Source organism: Triticum urartu, chromosome 1A, assembly GCF_056163025.1.
Source record: "Triticum urartu cultivar PI428250 chromosome 1A, HENAU_Tu73, whole genome shotgun sequence".
Lineage (NCBI taxonomy): Eukaryota > Viridiplantae > Streptophyta > Magnoliopsida > Poales > Poaceae > Triticum > Triticum urartu.
Window position 1 is genome coordinate 584,023,031 of NC_141873.1, and position 19,437 is coordinate 584,042,467.

Consider the following 19,437-nt stretch of genomic DNA (forward strand, 5'->3'; position numbering starts at 1 on the left):
CTCTAACAGTTTTCATTTTTGTTTTGGGTTGTGATGGTTGTCATCTGTATTTGTGTGTGTGTGGCCTAGTCAGGCTGTTTCGGTGTTATTCTTTTTTGGGCTAGTCTTGTTCACAAGCTTTTTATTTATTGTTTTATTTGCCTTTTATTCATTGTAGTTAGTATACCGGCTGAGGCACTCTATATTGGAGTGTCGCCCACCTTGGATAGCCAAGAAAAACCACGCCTCCAACTTGGGGCCAAGCAGCTGAGAGTTAACGTAGTATTTTTCATTTGCGAAGTAGTCTGCACTGTTGGATAATGATAATAGAGCTCGTGTAGTACATGAGTACGAGGAAATAGTAGTATTTTGTGAGTATGTGGCCTTTTATTAGAAATGAACTTTAGATAAAATCACAACTTTGACACCTTCATTATAATTTTTTAATAAAGCATAAACTATTATTTTGCTTGAACAAAAATTCATATGAGAATAAATGTTTTTAAAATTTTAAATATGTACCATGCACATATTTTTTCCCGTAGGAAAAAATATTGATATGAATAAATAAAATATTTCCCTATCTTCCAAAAAGTGTTGTGAGAATAAATGTTGGTGCATCTGTAAACAAATGTTCATGCCTACACACACAAATTGTTCACGAATATGAAATATAAGTGTTTATTCATTTTTCTAAATGTTCATCAAAGACTCAAAAGGTGCACGTACATTCCAAAGAAATTTTGTGAAATTTTAAAAGCATACTAGCATATTTTCAGAATGTTTGTGTAATTCTAAAAAATGATCGCCTTTTAAAAGTAAAAATTCATAAAAGGTTAGATAAAAATGAAACAAAAACACATGCAACTGTGCTTGCGCGTGGGTGTGCGGGAGGTGGGGTATTGTGGTTGTGCGATGGTGACTTCATACAATCTCAAGATGCTATGTCGGCTCAATCTCTCAAACATGCTTATAGGGGTACGGTGTGCGAACGTGTGTTCATACGGGTGACTGTATGCTCACGTATATGAGCATGTTTGATTCTACTTTGTTAAAAAAAAGGACCACTCGCATTGTCTAAAAAAAAGGACCACTCTTATTTTAGGTTTAAAACAAAAGAACACCTCTCGCCTCAGGGCAATTCTCGACTCGCATCTATTGGGTTGGTCCAGTAGCCGGTTCGTCTTCTTTTTTCTCATAATTTTATTTCATAGTTTGTTCGTTTGTTCATTTTCCTTCTTTTTTTCTTTTGTCCCAATTTTCAAAATATTCAAAATACATATTGTCCACAATTACTTAATAATAATGTTCTGGGCCGGTGATTCACATTTAGAAAATGTTCATGCAGTGCCAAAAACTTGTTCAAGCAAATTTTAAATTATTCATACCACTAAAATAAGTTAGTGATATTTAACAATATATGCGCATTTGAAAAAAATTGACATTTAAAATATAAGTGACATTTAAAATATTATAAAATATTCATATAATTAAAAATGTATTTTTCCATTCAAAAAATATTGTGAATTTTAATAAAAAGCAGTATTGTAACTTCTAAGAAAAAAATATTGTGACTTTTTTTTGCATAAATACTTTAAATGTCACGGTAGCGCACACGTGCAAAACCCTGTTCCTGAAAGAGATATTGTGACTTTTTTTGCATAAATATTTTAAATGTTTGTATAAATATTTTAAATATTGTCCTGCTTCCCGAAAGAAAGCCTGTTTTAGCAGCACTGACCCACCCAGGGCCTGATTTCAGTTGCAGCCGTGGATTACTTTTTTTCTTTTTTGGGGGCGCTTATTTTGCGGATTACTTTCTTTCGGTTTCGTTTGGACTGGGAAAAGAGTGAAAAATATCAAATATGTCAAGTTATGAAAGGAGAAAGCATATGCACATATATATAGTAGACAACACCATTGTGAAATACAGTAGATGGTAGAACAACACGATAAACTCTGGGCTGAAAGACAATAACAAAGTAGTTAGAAAATAGAATGACAAAGTTAGCTACTGTACACCAAGATGAAATTATCGCAACAAATAATTGGATAGTGTTTCTGCATGTGGAATCGATGTGATAATTGCTGCATGAACCTTCTTTCAGATGTGGGGAAGGATAAAACCTTTTTATCTCCCAAAAAAAAATATCTCCATCGATAAGGTTTTTCGAAAATCTGATGGCGCGAGTTTATTCTTTATTTTTTTGTGAAATCTATTATGATTGGAAGGGGTTTTGCCTGTGGTTGAGTTGGTTAGGTGGACAGTGGTATCCCCAACCCACCAGGGTTCAAATCCTGGTGCTCGCATTATTCCTGGATTTATTTCAGGATTTCCGGCGATGCGCTTTCAGTGGGAGGAGACGTTCCCGTCGACGACGAGGCGCCTACGGTGACTTCATAAATCTCAAGATGATATGCCGGCTCAGTCTCTCGGAGGTGCTCATAGGGGTAGGGTGTGCGTGTGTGCGTTCATAGGGGTGAGTGTATGCGCGTGTATATGAGCGTTTGTGTCTGTACTGATGCTCAAAAAACAAAAAGTAGAAAATCGAAATGGTTTTGACATTTTTCCGTAAGAATACAAACGAATATGCCCGGATTTTATTTTTTGACCGAGGGTCCGTCCTCCGTTCATGCGTGCGCTCGCCAAGTGGAAGAATGCACATCCAGAAGTTGTGCCACCATCTTACACAAGTTACATATACTTGGCGCTCAAAAAAAAGTTGCATATACTTGAAGTGAGATAGAATTAAGATGCGATGCATGTCCAATTGGGTGCTAGTGACATACCCCATGGATCGCCGGCCGCACATAGCTTGGCTGCCACGATGATGCACATCCATGGCTAGCTTCCCTAAGCATTCTCCTTTCTTTCTTTTCTTTCTTTCTTTCTTCACCTCCATAGCTAGCTTCCCGAAGCATTCTCCTTTCATTCTTTCCTCACCCCCATAGGGTTAGCTTGCCACCCTGGAAACCGATTTACCCTCCCGCGCAAATATCCCTAAACCTTTCCTCCTCACCCATGCACGACTCCATGGATGCACTAGCTTGCAAGCTAAGCTACACCTCTTCATACCTACACGTATGCATGCATGGTCGGCCCGGCCGGGTTAATTCCATACAGCAATCTCCTCCTTCCACCTCACCTTCATATATATATACACGGCGCATCATGCCAACCTTCCCATCTCATCTCACCTCTCGATCATCTAAGCACCACCACCAACCAACCACAGAGCTTGCCTACGATTCCTCATGGCGGCCACCGGCACCAAGCAGCAGCAGCCGACGGCAACACCGGTGGCGACGGTGGTGGACCCCAAGTTCGAGTGGGCGGAGAAGGAGGGCAGCTACGTGCTCCGCCTTACCCTGACGGGCTTCAGGAAGGACGACTTCCGGGTGCAGGTGGACGGCACCGGGAAGCTCACCGTGCGAGGGGCGACCAGGCCGAGCGCCGGCGGGCCTGGCTCCGCCCTCTACAGGGTCTTCCAGCTGCCCGCAACCGCCAGCCTTGACGACATCGCCGGCCGCTTCGAGGCCGGCGTGCTCACGCTCACCGTGCGCAAGCTCGCCTCTTCCGGTGCCGGTGTGGCCAAGGACAAGGAGGACGGTGCACCGCCGATGTCCATCGAGGAGATCAAGAGGAAGCCCACGAAGGAGGCTGCCAAGGCGGCGGCACCCGCAGAGGTTGGCGGCGCTGAGTCCAAGGAGAGCACGCTCGGCCGGACGAGTCGGCAGGTCGCTGAGCGCGTTCGGCGCATGGAAGAGGAGGCCAACAGACGCAAGCAGGAGGAAGAGAAGAAGCCAGCACCGGCGGCGAAGAAGGACCAAGACCCTAGGCCTAAGGCTCCTCAAGCGGCAACACCAGCTGCGGCGACACCTGAGAAGCCTGCCATCGGCGAGAAGGACAAGGCGGCAGTTGACCGGGAGAGCCTGGAGGACAGGGTTAGGCTGTGCGGCGACGGCGAGGAAGTGAGGGCCAAGGCAGCTGCCACGCCGACAGCCATGGATGCGAAAGCGGAGCACGAGAAGAAGGCGGCGGCGGCGACATGCACCGCCTGGAAGGAGCGCATTGTAGGGGAGCTGAAGGGGCTGACAGACATGAAGTGGGCGGACAACACATTCGAGATTGCGAGGAAGAACAAGGAGGTGGTCGCCGTCGGCGTCGCCGCCTTCTCGCTAGGCTTCTTCGTCTCCCAGAGGCTCTTCGGTAAGTGAGCAGCAGCAATGCATACGAAGGATGACCATCTCACATACACCAACAGTTGGCACGTAATATGTACAGGCTATTGTTGTGTTAGTAAAATGTACATTAGTGACTTAACAACCATGTAAGCTATTGGTGGCATCAATCAAAGTGTGTACAGCATCAAAGTATATTTGTGGAACAATTCCATACCACTCTCTCTGCTATTGCTTTTCAGCAGCTAAATGAACTTGCACCAATTGTGCAACAACTTGGAAATTCTGCTGATGCATGGAGTTATGACTTATGAGTGGAAGTCTGGCTTATTTTCTGTCAGTAAAATGTATAAGCAAATGATAGGACCCTCGGAGGTACACCACCTGTTTAGGGACTTGTGGAAGGCTGCAAGCAGAATCAGACATAAAATTTTCTTCTGGCTCCTTCTATATCATAGAATCAGCTCTAGAAATCTCCTCAAAAGATAGAACTTCCTGTTACAAAGCTACGAGTATGCACTCTGCCAAGAGCAAGTTGAAGAAACATCCTTACATCTACTCTGGGATTGTCAGTTTGCATTATCATGTTGGGACATCATTGCCCCAAGTAGACATAGAGGGATATCTGTTTTTGATGACATCCTCCTCCTCGAACAAGCCTTCCCACCACAGATCGCCATGAACATTGTTGTCATGGGATGCTGGAATATATGAATGCAGAGGAATGGGGAAAAAATTCATAACAATTCCCCGAGCCTGGAAGCATGGAAGCATGGAGTGCACCACGATCTATCTCTAGTTAAGCATAGAACTAAAAGTAAAAACATTGCCTGTCTAGAGCAATGGATGAAGTCCCTCTTATCTTAGTTCCCAGCAACTGATTTAGTTTTCATGTTAGAGAAAACGGGAGTTGGATAGTCCGCTTGTACTCTTTTTTTTTCTTTTCTTCCTTTGTACCGGGGTAAAAAAAACAAAGTATGTATATTCAGACAACAAACATGGAGTCAATCATCATATCTCGTCTTATACGACCATGAATTATATGACATTGACTCAAGAGCATATAGTACAAAATATATGATGAAAATCCTAACTTCATCCATCCGTCCCTCACCTCTACAACTCCCTAGCATCGCCACAGTCATCAAGTCTCCGCTATTCATCGACCGTTCTTGACCCTGCAATCTCAACCTATAATGTGGTCCCTATGTGGCCCACTCCAGACCTCCCACCATTGGCTACTACCTCATCATTGCAACAACCAGTGACCCTTAGCCGAAACCAGATGCTATTTCTTAGACCATGGTCGCCCACCTTCAGCAGCATCCAGGTCCCAGCACAAACTCCACGGCAACTATCCTACTTCCCCAACTCTTTCCTACAAAGTCATTGGGAATGGCCTTGTTCCTAGTAACATTTCCATCCCCAACTTTCTCCTTTCACTGCTCCTTTTCATTGTGCCCTTCTCGCACAAAAGCTATCTTTTGTTGTGGAGGAGGAGCTCTATATTTCTTCTTGTTCATCGTCTTCTTCTTCTTCTTCGAGTAAGGATCAAACCCAATTCCCTCCTTAGCAACATATTCCCTTCGATTGATTAAAGGTCATTAAGGTTATTTTCCCTTTGAATGCAAGACACAAACCTTTTCTCCGCTGATATTTCAACTTCTTATTCTCCTCAAGGAGTAGTCGAGTGTAGAGTTAGAAGAACATGCATCATAGTGAATATCAATGGGGGCAATGCTGGCAAGAGACTTAAAGGTAGATTCTTTAAGTGGAGCATATGACTTGGTGAGAGCTATGAGCTCTCATTTGACAACATTGGAGCTTTTCTCAAGGAGCTCAAAGCCCTCAACAAGCCTAGCATGGTCAACTTGAAGCATATCATGTTTACTCTTTATGTCACTTGACACCTCAAGTTCACTAGCAAGAGAATTAATCACTGATTTTAACAAAGTCAATTTCATAGCCAATAATGTATTCCTCAAGGGAAGCCTTCATGATTCCCAGTTCTTGGAGTTCATGCTCAAGGAGTTTGACTCTCTCTTTTTCCACTATAAGGAGGTTTTCAACAGTCTCAACAAAGTCACCGTGCTCAGAGAGTGTCTTCAAGAGATTGCCAAAGAGAGCACAAGTCCCACCATGAAGATTTTTCATAAAAGGTCATTGATGCATCCACGCCATCCTCCTCACCACCATCACACTCATCCTCCAACCGCTCACAAGGAGAGTTGGGCATGAAAAGAGGTGGGTTAGGGGAGTCAGACTTTGCTATTACCTCTTTAGCCATGAGGCAACGATGAGTGATAGGCTCAATCTTGTTGGGTACGTCAAAGAGGTCGCTAGAGGAGAAGGATGGCATGGATTGCATGGCTATGGAGACAGTACCCACATTCTCCCCGTCCTTGTTCTCATCGTTGTTGGACATGTACTCCTCATGGATTGGCACCTTGACATCATTTTCTCTTAGAGAACTTGGAGAATATATTTTCTTTAGTACAACCTTATATGACTTGTCTTCTCTTCAAGGGACAATCCACAACAAAGTGTCGAGACTATCACAAGTATAGAAATTTCTTCTCCGAAAGGATCTTCCCTTGAGATTCTTCCCCTTGTTAGCCATGATGCCTGAATATTTCTTAGTCATTTGTTGAGCACGACGTATCATCTTCTTCTTCAACACATTTCACTTCTTCTTCTTAATCTCTTGAAGCACGCACAACCACCTTCTTAGCCTTCAAAGGGTGCATCATATATCACAAGAAGCCACATTTTAATGGATATGTCGTGGACTCCCCTACCGAGGGGCAATGTTAAGATCAATCATATAGCCTGCTACCTCCATGTGAGCAGGTGCCGCTAGGGATTCGGTTACCGGGCAAAAAATACGGTTACCGCCTCATAACTATGAATCTTGGCACCCACATGAAATCGCTTTACAGAGAAAATATTCCGATTTTTTGAATTTGAAAGAATTATAAATGAATTTTGTTCAGATTGAAAATTCATTAAAAATATCCACCCGGTATTTTTTATTACAACGGTAACCGGAAATATCAGTGCCACATGAGATTTTTTTCCGCATCCGGAATCCAAAACTTTTGTTTATGTCCTCTCATGCTCCCGTGCATGCAGTTAAGACGGCTTGAACTTTTCTTTGTTGAATCCTTATAATAACTGTTTTTTAGATGTTCGGTATAATAATTATTGAATGAAGCTCCTTGTCCCTTTCTTCGCAAGGAAGGATAAACCTTTTCATCCCCCTAAATAAAATGAGATTTCTACATTGGCATATGTTTCCAAAATTCTCATGAGGAACCCAACCTTTATTTTGTTTGGAGGCTTTTTTTCTAAAGAATTGGCTACAAGCCAATCGATTGAAAACATAATTTGGGTCAGAAATCAACTGAAAACATAATTTGGGTGAGTCAACTGACCCAAACTTCTTCTTTCAGCCTAAAGAAAGAAGGGGCGGCAGGAGTAGCAATCGACAGCACCCGACGGTGTTAGCAATAATCTTGAGTTTAGTGTTAGGCAAGTGCTAGTTAGATGCTACTTTGCTCGCTGCCGTGTAGTAGTACGTATTGGAGTCAACCTTGACGTAAGTGTGGGTTGTGATCGGAAAAAAATTATATGGGACCAGGTCTCGCGGTTTAGCAGGTGAGACCCATCCTGACCCCCCCCCCCCCCCCCCCCTCCTGATTTTAAATGAGGGGTGAGGGATGCTTTATGATTTATGAATGCCACGTGTCATCTATCAGGATGGATCTCGCGTAAGATCTGGTCTCATAAAATTCTTTTCCGTTGTGATCATGTCCGGCTTGTAATTAGCTTGCATGTCGAGTCGTCATAGTACTTGGCCCGTATGAGCGTTGGAGTCTAGTCCGGTTAGGATTGTTGTCATCGTGTGATAGTAGGTTTAGGTCATGGTCGGTTGGCCATGTATATATATACAGCCCTACGTGAGAGTTTGTAACATCGATCGGTTGGGCATTGTTGTCCTCGTTGTTGCCCCTTCTGCGTCTACGCCGACATCTTGGAGTGGAATTAGGGGTATCCGTCGCGTAAATGTCGTAGGTGGATATTGCGGTCCACTTGCCAGTGTTTACCATAGGCGGAGTGTGTTCTGCAGGGCCATTAGCATCTTCATCCATGTATGTGGCCTCGTCATAGTCCAACACGTCGGTTAAGTCATCGACTATGGCAACTAGGTGGGTGGTGGGTGGGATGTAAATTTCCCTGTTGTCGGCTTTAAGTCCGATGTTGTCGTAGACCGAAGTCTTGTTGTCCGAGATTGACATTCTCTGGATACGATCTAGCATCTCATTTATGTGAGACAACTCTTCAGGATCCATGGCCTGGCTGTAGGTAGGGCTGACTCGAAGTACACCCGGCTTATAGGTCGGTATGGTTTCGGCGCCGAGGAGATCCGAGGGTTACTCCGAATCCAGCGCCGTTGTCGGTTCTACATCCGACATGTCTTAAGAGATAGGGGCTGGACCAGAGTCTGAGCCGATGGTCGAGGCGAGATCGCCTGGAGTTGTCATGTCGGGGTGCTCTAGCGACGCCGAGGGGTTTGACCCGGCATCCATGAAGGGGATCGGATCCGACGTCGGACCTCCGATGTCTGCTGAATCCTTAATCCGGCCGGGAGTCCAGCCTGACAGGATGAGCTCGCCGCGAGAATCTGTGACGTATTCTAAGACTAGCCACAGTGGGAGTAACTTTAGCAGTAACATCGAGTCCAACTCAACAAATTTGCTTATGTGGCAATGAGTTAATAAGGAGAGAGGTAGTTTCAGTAACTTAGCTAGTTACTGTAACATCACATGTCCCAATGCAATATGAGTCTATAACCTAATAAATTAAGCTTTGCATGTTACCGCACTTATGTTACTACCGACTATAAAAATAGTAACATTCTAGGGATATATAGATGTTACTAGTGTATGTTACTCTCTATTGTGGCTAGTCTAAGCCTCCAAAGATCACGATCTGGTCCGAGGCGTAATTCTCGACAGAAGCCAGATGACCCGTCAAGTCGGCTCAAAAAATCATGCTACCAAACACAAAAGGTTGTCCGGGCATGTTGGCCGGTTAGCGACTTGCATGCGTGACTACACCCGCTAAAACATCCCCATGTCTCGTGGCCAAAAACATCAGCATTGGTTTGAAGTGTTTCTCCAAAAATGTTACACCTGCAATGCAGAGAGGTTGATTCAAATCAAGGACCTTTTGGCACAAGTGGAGAGGACTTCACCACTGCACCAGGCCTACCCTCTTAAAAGAAAGAAAATATAAAATAAATAAATAAAATAATATTATAGGTATGTTTAATCCTAAATTAATCAAATACAAATTTAGAAAGGAAAAATAACAAACTATGTATAACATAACAGAACATAAAAACATCTACTTTCTCTAGCCTTATGATCCCCTATACTAAAAAAAATGAAGTTTCCTAAAAAAAACCGTGGCATTGATATTACATATTTTTTATAATATACAAAAATAAGCATGCAATAATGATTTTTTTTTTGCAAAAAAAAGTGTTTCCTAAAAGTAATGGATTAGTAACATCAGTATTACCCTTGGCAAATTTTAACATGCTCCATCTGACCCCCTCTTTTTGCATATGAGGTAAGAAGGTAAGAGTTAATCAGGCCATTAGTTAATGAGATCAACGGCCCAGATCTATTATATACTCTTATCTCTCATGTGAAAATAGGGGATAAGAGGGAGCGTGTTAAAACGGCTCATTACCCTTACAAAATGAACTGAAATAAAAAATAAATCAAAATAAAAAATGAAGGTTTTTAAGAAAAAATTGAATTAGCGGTATTGGTATTACCCTTTTAGAAGAAAGAAAATAAAAATAAAAAAGATTTCTAAGAAAGTATGAAACCCTTTAAGAAGAAAGAAAACAAAAAATTAAATTAAAACTTGCACACAACTTTGCACTAAATTGCACTTTTTGCAATATGCAAAGAATTGGCATATAATAATGCATTTTCGTGTTCCATATAATTTACACACATATTATTTGGTGCCTGCACGTATACGTACACACACACAAATAAAAAGAGGTTTTCTAAGGAATGAATTAATGACATTGGTACTACCATTCAAGAATAAAGAAAGTGAAAACAATAAAGGAAAACAATGACAAAATGTTCACACAATTTAGACGAAAATTGTGTGTTTTTAATAATATGCAAGATAAGAATACAATAGTGGTACTCTGCAAAAAAGATGTTTAATACTACCTCCGATCCATAATATGTGTCGCAGTTTTGAACTAACGTGTCGCAGTTTTGAACTAACGGTAGTTCAAAACTACGACACACATTATGAATCAGAAGGAGTAAGACGTAATGAATTAATGGCATTGGTATTACACTTTAAAAAGAAAGAGAATGAAAAATATAAAACAAATTCAAAATAAATAAATTTTCTATGGAAGAATGAACTAGTGCAATTAGTATTTACCATTTAAGAAGAAAGGAAATGAAAAAAGAAACAGTGAGATAATTTGTACAAAAAATACATAAAAATTGCGCTATTCTAAAATATGCATGAATAAGCATATAAAAGTGGAACATTTACAAAAAAAATCTAAAAATGATTCAATTAGTGGCATTAGTATTAACTTTAAAAAATAATGAAAATAAAACTAAAACAATATCAAAATAATGATGTTTTCTAAGAAAAAATGAATTAGTATAGTTTGTATTTCCCTTTAAGAAAAAAAATACAAAACTTACAAAGAATAATCATATAGCAGTGAAATTTGGGCACATATTATATAGTATCTGTGTGTATATAGATACATCCACCCTACATCCCAAAAGTACTCACAAAAGTAAAAAAATAAAAACAACTAATAAAGATAAGGAAGAAACAAAAGCAAAAATGCATTAAAAACAGAAAAAAAAGAGAAAGAGGAAGGTTATTCGCTCTGGAATAGGCTTCGGCCCGTTAAAGAATTGACTGCCCAATATGTATTTAGGCAAGAAAAAAAAACAGCCGAAAACGACACGCTGACCGTCCTAGAATAAAAGTACACGGATCTTAAATCAGAAATGAACAGCCCAAAAATCGACTGACCTAAAATTAATTTTGAGGCGATTTACATATAGCTAAAATGTTTTTCTAAGCGCGGCACCATTTTTATGCAGAAAATCTCAATAATATCGACAGAAAAACATAATCAAATTATGCCAGAATATAAAATTCTAAGTGATGAGAAACCGAGCATCCTGAAGTCGTGCCACCATTTTTTGACAAGTTATACATAAGTGATGTAAAATTGAAGATGCGATTTTGATCCAGTTCCAGTCACGCGCGCGGCCTCCAATCGATGTGAACACGGTGCTGCACACGCGGCCGGCGGACGATGACATGCACACCAAGCAAGCATTCCTTCTTCACCTCCATAGCTTAACTTCCCTCGCTTCTGAATCCGTAGATTTAGATCCCAAAACCTTTCCCCACCCAAGAGGCCATGACTCCATGGATGTAGTACTAGCTTGCAAGCTAAGCTACACTTCTTCTTCATACCTACACTACACTACACGTATGCATCCATGGCCCGGCTCTCCTCCTTGCTCCTCTAGATCTCCTCACAGCCCAAGCTTCGAACCAACCAAACATTCCATGCGTCACCTACGTACGTCGTATATATACACGGCGCATCCTTCCCATCTCATCTCACCTCACCTCTCGATCATCCAACAACAGAGCAAGCATCACTCTTCAGGCCATCACGATTCCTTCCCTACGCTTCCTCATGGCCGCCACCGCCACCAGCCAGCAGCAGCCGGCGGCAACACCGGCGGCGGCGGCGGCGGTGGTAGACCCCAAGTTCGAGTGGGCGGAGAAGGCCGGCACCTACGTGCTCCGGCTCACACTGACGGGCTTCAGGAAGGACGACTTCCGCGTGCAGGTGGACGGCGCCGGGAGGCTCACCGTGCGCGGCACCAGGCCGGGCGCCTCCCTCCACAAGGTCTTCCAGCTGCCCGCAACCGCCAGCCTCGACGACATCGCCGGCCGCTTCGAGGCCGGCGTGCTCACGCTCACCGTGCCCAAGCGCGCCGGTGCGGCGCCGGCCCCACCGACGAGCATCGAGGAAATCAAGAAGACTAAACCCGGTGGTGCGGCCAAGGAGGAGAAGGCCAAGCCGACGCCACCCGCAGAGGTCGACGACGCCGCCAAGAGCATGCCCGCCAAGCCGACGCCACCCACAGAGGTCGATGGCGCCAAGAAGATGCCCAGGGAGGAGGGTGCTGCCAAGCTGACGCCACAAGCAGAGGTCGATGGCGCCAAGAAGATGTCCAAGGAGGAGGGTGCCGTCAAGCCGCCGCCGCTAACCTCCCACCAGCTGCCATCCAAGGACGGCGGGGCTGGAAAGAAGGAGAAAAACGGCGCCAAGCAGCCGGCTACCAGGGACGACGGCGGCGAGAAGAAGGAAGCCGTCATTGGCAGTGAGCCTAAGGAGAGCACGCTCGGCAGGACGACACGTCAGGTCGCGGAGCATGTTCATCGCATGGAGGAGGCCAAGAGGCGCAAGCAAATTGAGCATATGCCGGCGCCGGCGTCGAAGAAGGAAGAAGAAGTGAAGCCCAAGGCACCCCAGCCAGCAGCTGCTGCGATGACACCAGAGAAGCCAGCGCCGAAGGCAGAGGTTGCCGACGGCGAGAAGGCCAAGGCGGAGGTTGACCCGGAGAGCCTAGCGGAGAGGGTGAGGCGGCGCGGCGAGGAAGAGAGGGCCAAGGCTGCTGCCGCGGCGACGGCCATGGAAGCAAAAACGGAGCAGGCGAAGAAGGCGGTGGCATCGACATGCACGGCCTGGAAGAACCGCATCGCCGGGGAGCTCAAGGGGCTGACGGACATGAAGTGGGCGGACAACGCGGTGGAGATGGCGAGGAGGAACAAGGAGGTGGTCGCCGTCGGCGTCGCCGCCTTCTCCATCGGCTTCCTCGTCTCCCAGAAGCTCTTCAGGAAGTGAGCAGCGCTGCATACGTAACATACACAGACACTGGGTAAATATGTACCGAACTAAGCTATTTGTGTGATCAGAGTGTACAGAGACATGTAAAGATATGTGTGCAAGTTAAGTGTGTACATAGAGACAACCAAAGCTGACTGAAGATTGATGTGCAACATACACCTTCGGATTGGTGCTTTTATTCACACACAAAAAAAATCATACGGCAGTGTGTTTCTCATGGTACCAGCAGAGTATTAAGTTTTCAGAAGTTACATCACTTCTGAAAATTTAATTCATTTGGTTGAACTAATCAAGGTCGTAGGATATCCGAAGTTTCTAAGTTTGCATCCTTACTTTTCTCTATGGTAATCCTAACTGGCGAACGTTGGCTGAGAAGGAACTCCCAGCGAATCCCATTGCGGTTCTTTATTTAGTTTTCTATGGTAATGATAACTGCGAACGTTCGTTGGGAAGGAACCCCAGCGAACGCCCTCGCAGTTCTCCTAGAGAAGTTGCCACCCTCCCAGCTAGTGTTCACCAAATAAGAGGGTCCTTTTTCTATGGGACGAAAACAGCACACCTGTTATATGATGTCATTCACAAGAGGTGGAACGGGACCCACACACACTGACAAAATATACCGTTCTTGCATACAACCGCAGCATATGGATAATGTGATACCTTCACACAATTCAATTAAGCTTCCAACTGCTCGATCCCAAAAGGTACGAGATGCTAGTCTGAATCTATAAAATGTGACAGTCTGAACCTTAGGGTAGTTTTCAAACTTCCATGTGAACTTTCCTTGTCCGGCACACATTTATTATATGTTCACCATAACCGAAGAAACCGTCACCGAAAGAGCTGAGGAACTAGTTATCACCATGATGTCACATGCTTACTGCAAGCCTGGTAGTACAACAAATGTTGGCAACAACAACAACGAGAGGCAACTAGAAGATCACTCGACAATGTCCAACGGGTCTCGAGTTGGTCTTCAGGGTTTTTTCTTGAACAGCCATATTCTTGTCAAAAGCCAACTTCGACCTGAAACAATGGAAAGGAATGATATCAAGCATGCAAAACCCAGGTACACTGTAATATGCTAATATGCCATATGGTTTATTGTCTGTAGTCTGCACCTAATCTGCTATCCGATAATTATGTATCACCCAGGTACACCATGTAAATGACAGGCATTATGGATATTGTAGTGTAAATCACTCACAAGTAGATGCTTTTTCTTATTTATGCAAATCCATTAATGCTCTAATTAACGCCTTTCTTATATTTATGCAAAACCCTTATTGTACACCTGCAAAGATATCTCAGGGACACAAATATCGAATCGACTAAAATCTGACACTGACACATGTTTTCCAGAGAATGTGAAAGCTATTAAAAAAAGAATATCCATAACATTCATGCTTACCATACTGCAAACCAAAGCTTTTGACTGATCCAACATAAATCATTCATGGTCTGGATTGCCTTTTAGCTTAAGCTCAACTTCTAGCTCCTTGTGCTTTAGCTGAAGTTCCAAACGCTTGTTCTCGAGCATCATTTCTTCATTCTCCGATTCCATCCTTTCAATTTCCCTGTCCTTCTTCCTCTTGAATCTCTCCCACTTTAGACGTTGCTCTGTTACTTCCAGTTCCTGTGCTTCAATCTGCAAGCGACGTTTCCGAAGCTCTATTGCTTGGGAAGCCAGTTCCTTCCGCACAACAGACAGGTTGGTTCCATCCGTAAAATCCTTGTTGATATCCAATGCGATGCCATGGGGATCCAAACTCCCACTACCATCATTCGAGCTTGAGGTGAGAAAACCTGCATCACCATGATCCAATGCATGACACATCCTTTTATTCATGGAAGGATCCCTCATACTGTGATGAACTGCTTGATGCTCTTCGTCATGATCCTCGTAATCAGAATCTGCACTATGGTCATCTTCTTCAGCATCTCCACTTGCATCCCTCCTTGGATCATGCTCCTCTTTACATCTAAGAGCAACCTGTAGTGAGTGCTGAAGTGCAAGATCTTCGGGTAAATTCACACGGTTGTTGTTATGATAGGAACACATCATCTCATAGAATAAATGCTTAGAGTTCAATATCTTCCTTGCATCTTCTTTCATCTTATCGGAAAGATTATTCATGCAATCAAGGAGTGCTGGATTATCCACAACATTGCAAGCAGTACCACGACCAAGGATATCCGTAAGCCTTTTGTATCTCTTGTTGAGGTCATTGAACTTATCCTCGCACTGCTGCGGTGACACATTGCAGCCCCTTTCGCCCATGACCTTTGATATTGCTTTCCACTTGCCCTTCTTCTGCATTACTGTAATGTTCCTCCTCCCGCCGCCCAAATCCGCCCCAGGATCCTCCCCCGTGTAAGATGCTGCGGTAATCAAAAGCTTAACCATCGAACCAGTCCACTTCATCCGATGCCATGCTGAGCCTTTCTTGCCCTTGCCACTCTGGGCATCAGTAGCATCCTCAGTCATATCATGCTCCTCGTCGTCACTGATGGAGTTCTTTATGAGATGGTTGTGCTGCTGCTGCTGCTGGTGGTGATCCTTTTTCCCATGTTCTACAAACTGAAATCCGGATCCGGGGTTATCATGTTCTGTAGCCCGGTTGATAGGCATTGTGAAACTCCCTGGCATCTGAGATTGGTTAAATAGATGTTTTCCTGAGCTTGGAGCATGCATTTGCAAGGAGTTACCATGTAGATTCAAACTAGCATAAGGAGTTCCTTGCGTCGTGTTTCCAGGAGGTAGGTTACTGCGGTCCATTTTCCCAAAATAATCACCCAGGCAGTTGAACTTCTTGTCAATACCATACAAAAGGTACAGGAGGTGCCACAGGTCTTCACTTCAATATCACAATATAGCCCTGCATAGCAATTTGGACAAATTGTCAAAAGCCCTGCACATGCATATTTGCACATCTGTATACTTCTCAATGTTGCCACAACCAAATATTTAACTGACTACCTAACTACTGCAAGCATCAAATGAAAAGGCTGCCATGTTAGGCATGTCAAGGCACTAACAACCTACAGAACAAAAAGGTTATACAATATCATAATATAAGATGATAGGTTTAAAACATAACCATAACATCGTCGGTCATAAGCTGCTGCGGTGAATAGAGTTTGGGGCAGACAGCCTGTATGTCTGACGCGTATTCAAATATGATATCGCATACAAAAAATTAGCGTTTTAGTGACAAAAAACAGGACAGTTGTTATCTCACTGACAATTAAACCTTTCTTGTATGCATTCACCATATCTGGATGATAGCTTCACTGTGTCCTATGAAGTTCGATATGCTAGTCAGAACCTACAAATGTGGCAGTCTGAAGCTAAAGATTGTTTACAAACTTCCATGTGAATTTTTACTTGTCTGGCATGTATGTTCATAGGCAATGGTTATCTTGCAGTTTGATCAAAAAAAGGGACATCGTGGGTCAAACAGAAACTTAGACAGGACTGAGTTACGCTGCTAATTGAGTCCAGTTGGGTCGTGTGCATAGATGAGACGGACCAATAAACACAGAAGGATTTAGGTGCCATCCAACGGTCTATATAACTGCAATAAAGGCTGCTAGACATGATTTCTTGATAATTAAATGTGGAGGCTCAATGGAGCTTCTGACTTGCAAATATACAAGATATTAACTTACGCATGCAAGGTAAATCCCAGCAGTTCATCACAAAGGGATTGAAAAGGGGGGAGAATGCAAACATTACAATAAGAACACCGTATATGTCATGATGCTTACAACCAAAGTAATTGTACAGATGTAGACGTAGCTACATCTCCTCTATTTATGACACATAATCTAGACTGTTCGAAGTTTTGCCTCATAAACTGTGGCATGCTCTTTCAACGGGAGAAGATGAAATTACTGAAAGAAGAGAATTGCAATATATAGGAAAACTGCTGTTTGGCAACAGGGCAATAAGTTCGGTTAAGCCAGCAAAACTACATCAAACCGTAGCATAACCATAGTGGAAGGCAAAGCCAGCTGAGGTGGAACCAATGTTCAGGATATCGGTAACTTGTAGCTGCTCGGTCGGGTGGAGTAGGGATTAATCGGCTAGTCAGCCTATTGACTGAATTTACGTGCTTAGTATTCGGCTAGAAATTTCCATTCCGTTCTCTTTGCAAAATGGGATTGCATAAGTCCCATATATACCAAAACTGGTCAAGAGTGCCACAAGGTGGGGATAGTCTCACAAGACAAGGGTCCCAAACAAAAACAAAAGTAATTTGATCAAGGAGGATATCGTTTCAATTATCTTGCAGGAGATTACTTATTCTTATTACTCTTTATTAAGTACTCCCTCCGTCCGGAAATACTTGTCCGAGGAATGGATGAATCTAGATGTATTTTAGTTCTAGATACATCCATTTGTATCCATTTTTCCGACAAGTATTTCCGGACGGAGGGAGAAATACTTACTACAAGAATTTGAACTCCCCTCACTACCCTCCCCGAGAGGCATAAATCCCACACACCCCGGCTGTCGCGCCGTCAAGCCAGGCACCCTACCCTCACCGTGCATCAGGCCAGCCGGGCATAGTGGCTCCCCTTTACCACCGCCCCCGGCATAGCTCCCCCCAATTCCAGCAGCCCTGTAACCCTAGACCTACACCCGCTCTACCATGTCCATCCTATACTCTCTACCGCCTGTCTGCTACACCTTGTATCTACTCTACTCAGTGATGGACCTGCAGCTACAGGGACAGACGTCTATAAATCAAACTGGCGGAAATCAATCATGGTCACTGGGCGATGTGGCACCACAGTAGAGCTGCTGCTGCTCTTACCGTCCACGGCAGCGGAGCCTTCGCGCCTACTCCCGCTTCCGCGCCGAGACCTACCCTCCTCCGCAAGCTACTACGGCAGCGGAGCCTTGGCCCTTCTCCCCGGTCGCCGACGGCCGGCGTCCTCGAGCGCGCGGCAGTCCGCCGGCCGGCCGGCCACCCCGCGGTTGTAGATCGGCTGCGGTGGATGGTGGTGAGGGAGGGCGCGAGGGAGAATGGCAGGCGGGCGGCGGAGAAGGATTCCGGCGCCGGCGAGGGATTGGGGATTTGCGGCGTTGGGGTGGGGGAGACGAAGGAGAGAGTGGGGCCCTCGTGTGTTTTGTTTTCTCCGTTCGGGCTCCAGGTGCGACGGAATATGCCCAAGCAGCAATGTTAACTGGGTTTGGGCTGGACATGAAGATGCGGGCCGCTTCTGCGTGTTGAGCCGGCCGGGCCGGAGATGAGACGAGGCTTCTTTTTGTGCGGCCCAATCTACGCAGCCTATATTCCCTCCTCAAAATATCTTTGTCTCAAAAAGAAAAACTCCTCCTAAAATAAATATCTCAAAAAGAAAAACCCCTCCTAAAAGAAGAGCCTATATGCCTTTTTCTCCACCTTGATGATGGCGGCCATGGAGCTATGAGAATCTAGCAACATACCCCACTTGAGATCGGATGTTTGGTCGGCGTCGTTTCCTTTCTGTAGGCGTCGCCGAGGAGGCCTGAGAGGCGCGACTAGTGTGCGAGTCCATGTCAATGGTCACAGCTCAGCTAGTAATTTGACTATTTCTCAGAAAAAACTACTAATTTGACTAGTGCGTGACTCATGCTTTTTTTTTGAAAGGCGGGACTCTATGATTGGATGTTCTTTATGTTCGTATCTTTACCTCTTTTACTTTAGTTTAGAGTCTACAAAACTTTTCAGGCTAGTAAAATAATTTTCTACCCCAATACATTTTGGAGGCCACTACGCGTCGGCCGTCGGATCTTTTAAAAAGATCCGCCGCCTCGCCGGTCGTTGGATGTGGCATAATCGTGTGGCTCAACGTCTCTCTTTACTTCGCAACAAAGGTCTTGTTGCGGAAACATTTACAATAAATATTATGTCGTAGAATATATTTTTTGCAACATATGATGTGTTGCAGGATTTTTTTTTGCAACATAGTTTTTGTTGTAGATTTGTTTTTTTGCAATAGAGGTTTTGTTGCAGTTTTTTTTGCAACAGAGTTGATATTACAAAAGATTGTTTAAGTTGCAGTCGTCGTTCGATGTTATGGTTCGGAACACCACCATTGTTGCAGGATAAGATAGAGGACACATGGTTGACAAGAGAAATAACGGAGTATGTGTGCGAGCGTGGCCGGTGAATCTTTTAAAGAAGTCTGTCGGCTCACGAGCCATCGGATCAAGTGGATTGAGCGACCAAGCGTCACTTTTTATCATTGCAACATAGGTCGTGTTGCAGGAAATT

At 44.1% G+C, this 19,437-nt stretch overlaps 3 protein-coding genes across 3 annotated transcripts; 2 read left to right on the forward strand and 1 right to left on the reverse strand.

The window, feature by feature from the left end:
- The first annotated feature begins 3,150 nt into the window (after positions 1–3,150).
- LOC125540442 (uncharacterized) lies at positions 3,151–4,390 on the forward strand. Its single transcript, XM_048704061.2, has one exon. It carries the CDS (start codon positions 3,235–3,237, stop codon positions 4,195–4,197), a length of 963 nt encoding a protein of 320 aa, XP_048560018.1. The 5' UTR covers positions 3,151–3,234; the 3' UTR covers positions 4,198–4,390.
- A 7,392-nt stretch (positions 4,391–11,782) lies between these two features.
- Positions 11,783–13,326, forward strand: LOC125532143 (uncharacterized). Its single transcript, XM_048696304.2, has one exon. It carries the CDS (start codon positions 11,948–11,950, stop codon positions 13,163–13,165), a length of 1,218 nt encoding a protein of 405 aa, XP_048552261.1. The 5' UTR covers positions 11,783–11,947; the 3' UTR covers positions 13,166–13,326.
- A 449-nt stretch (positions 13,327–13,775) lies between these two features.
- On the reverse strand, positions 13,776–18,332 carry LOC125532136 (uncharacterized). The gene is made up of 3 exons (XM_048696296.2): positions 17,992–18,332; positions 14,580–16,047; positions 13,776–14,194 (listed from the first exon to the last, which is right to left on the reverse strand). Exon 2 carries the CDS (start codon positions 15,945–15,947, stop codon positions 14,619–14,621), a length of 1,329 nt encoding a protein of 442 aa, XP_048552253.1. The 5' UTR covers positions 15,948–16,047; positions 17,992–18,332; the 3' UTR covers positions 13,776–14,194; positions 14,580–14,618.
- Positions 18,333–19,437: the final 1,105 nt, after the last annotated feature.

Bases quoted from the DNA above. Each gene is read 5' to 3' on its own strand.
- LOC125532136 (XM_048696296.2), bottom strand. From the start codon at position 15,947: ATGGACCGCAGTAACCTACCTCCTGGAAACACGACGCAAGGAACTCCT.
- LOC125540442 (XM_048704061.2), top strand. From the start codon at position 3,235: ATGGCGGCCACCGGCACCAAGCAGCAGCAGCCGACGGCAACACCGGTG.
- LOC125532143 (XM_048696304.2), top strand. From the start codon at position 11,948: ATGGCCGCCACCGCCACCAGCCAGCAGCAGCCGGCGGCAACACCGGCG.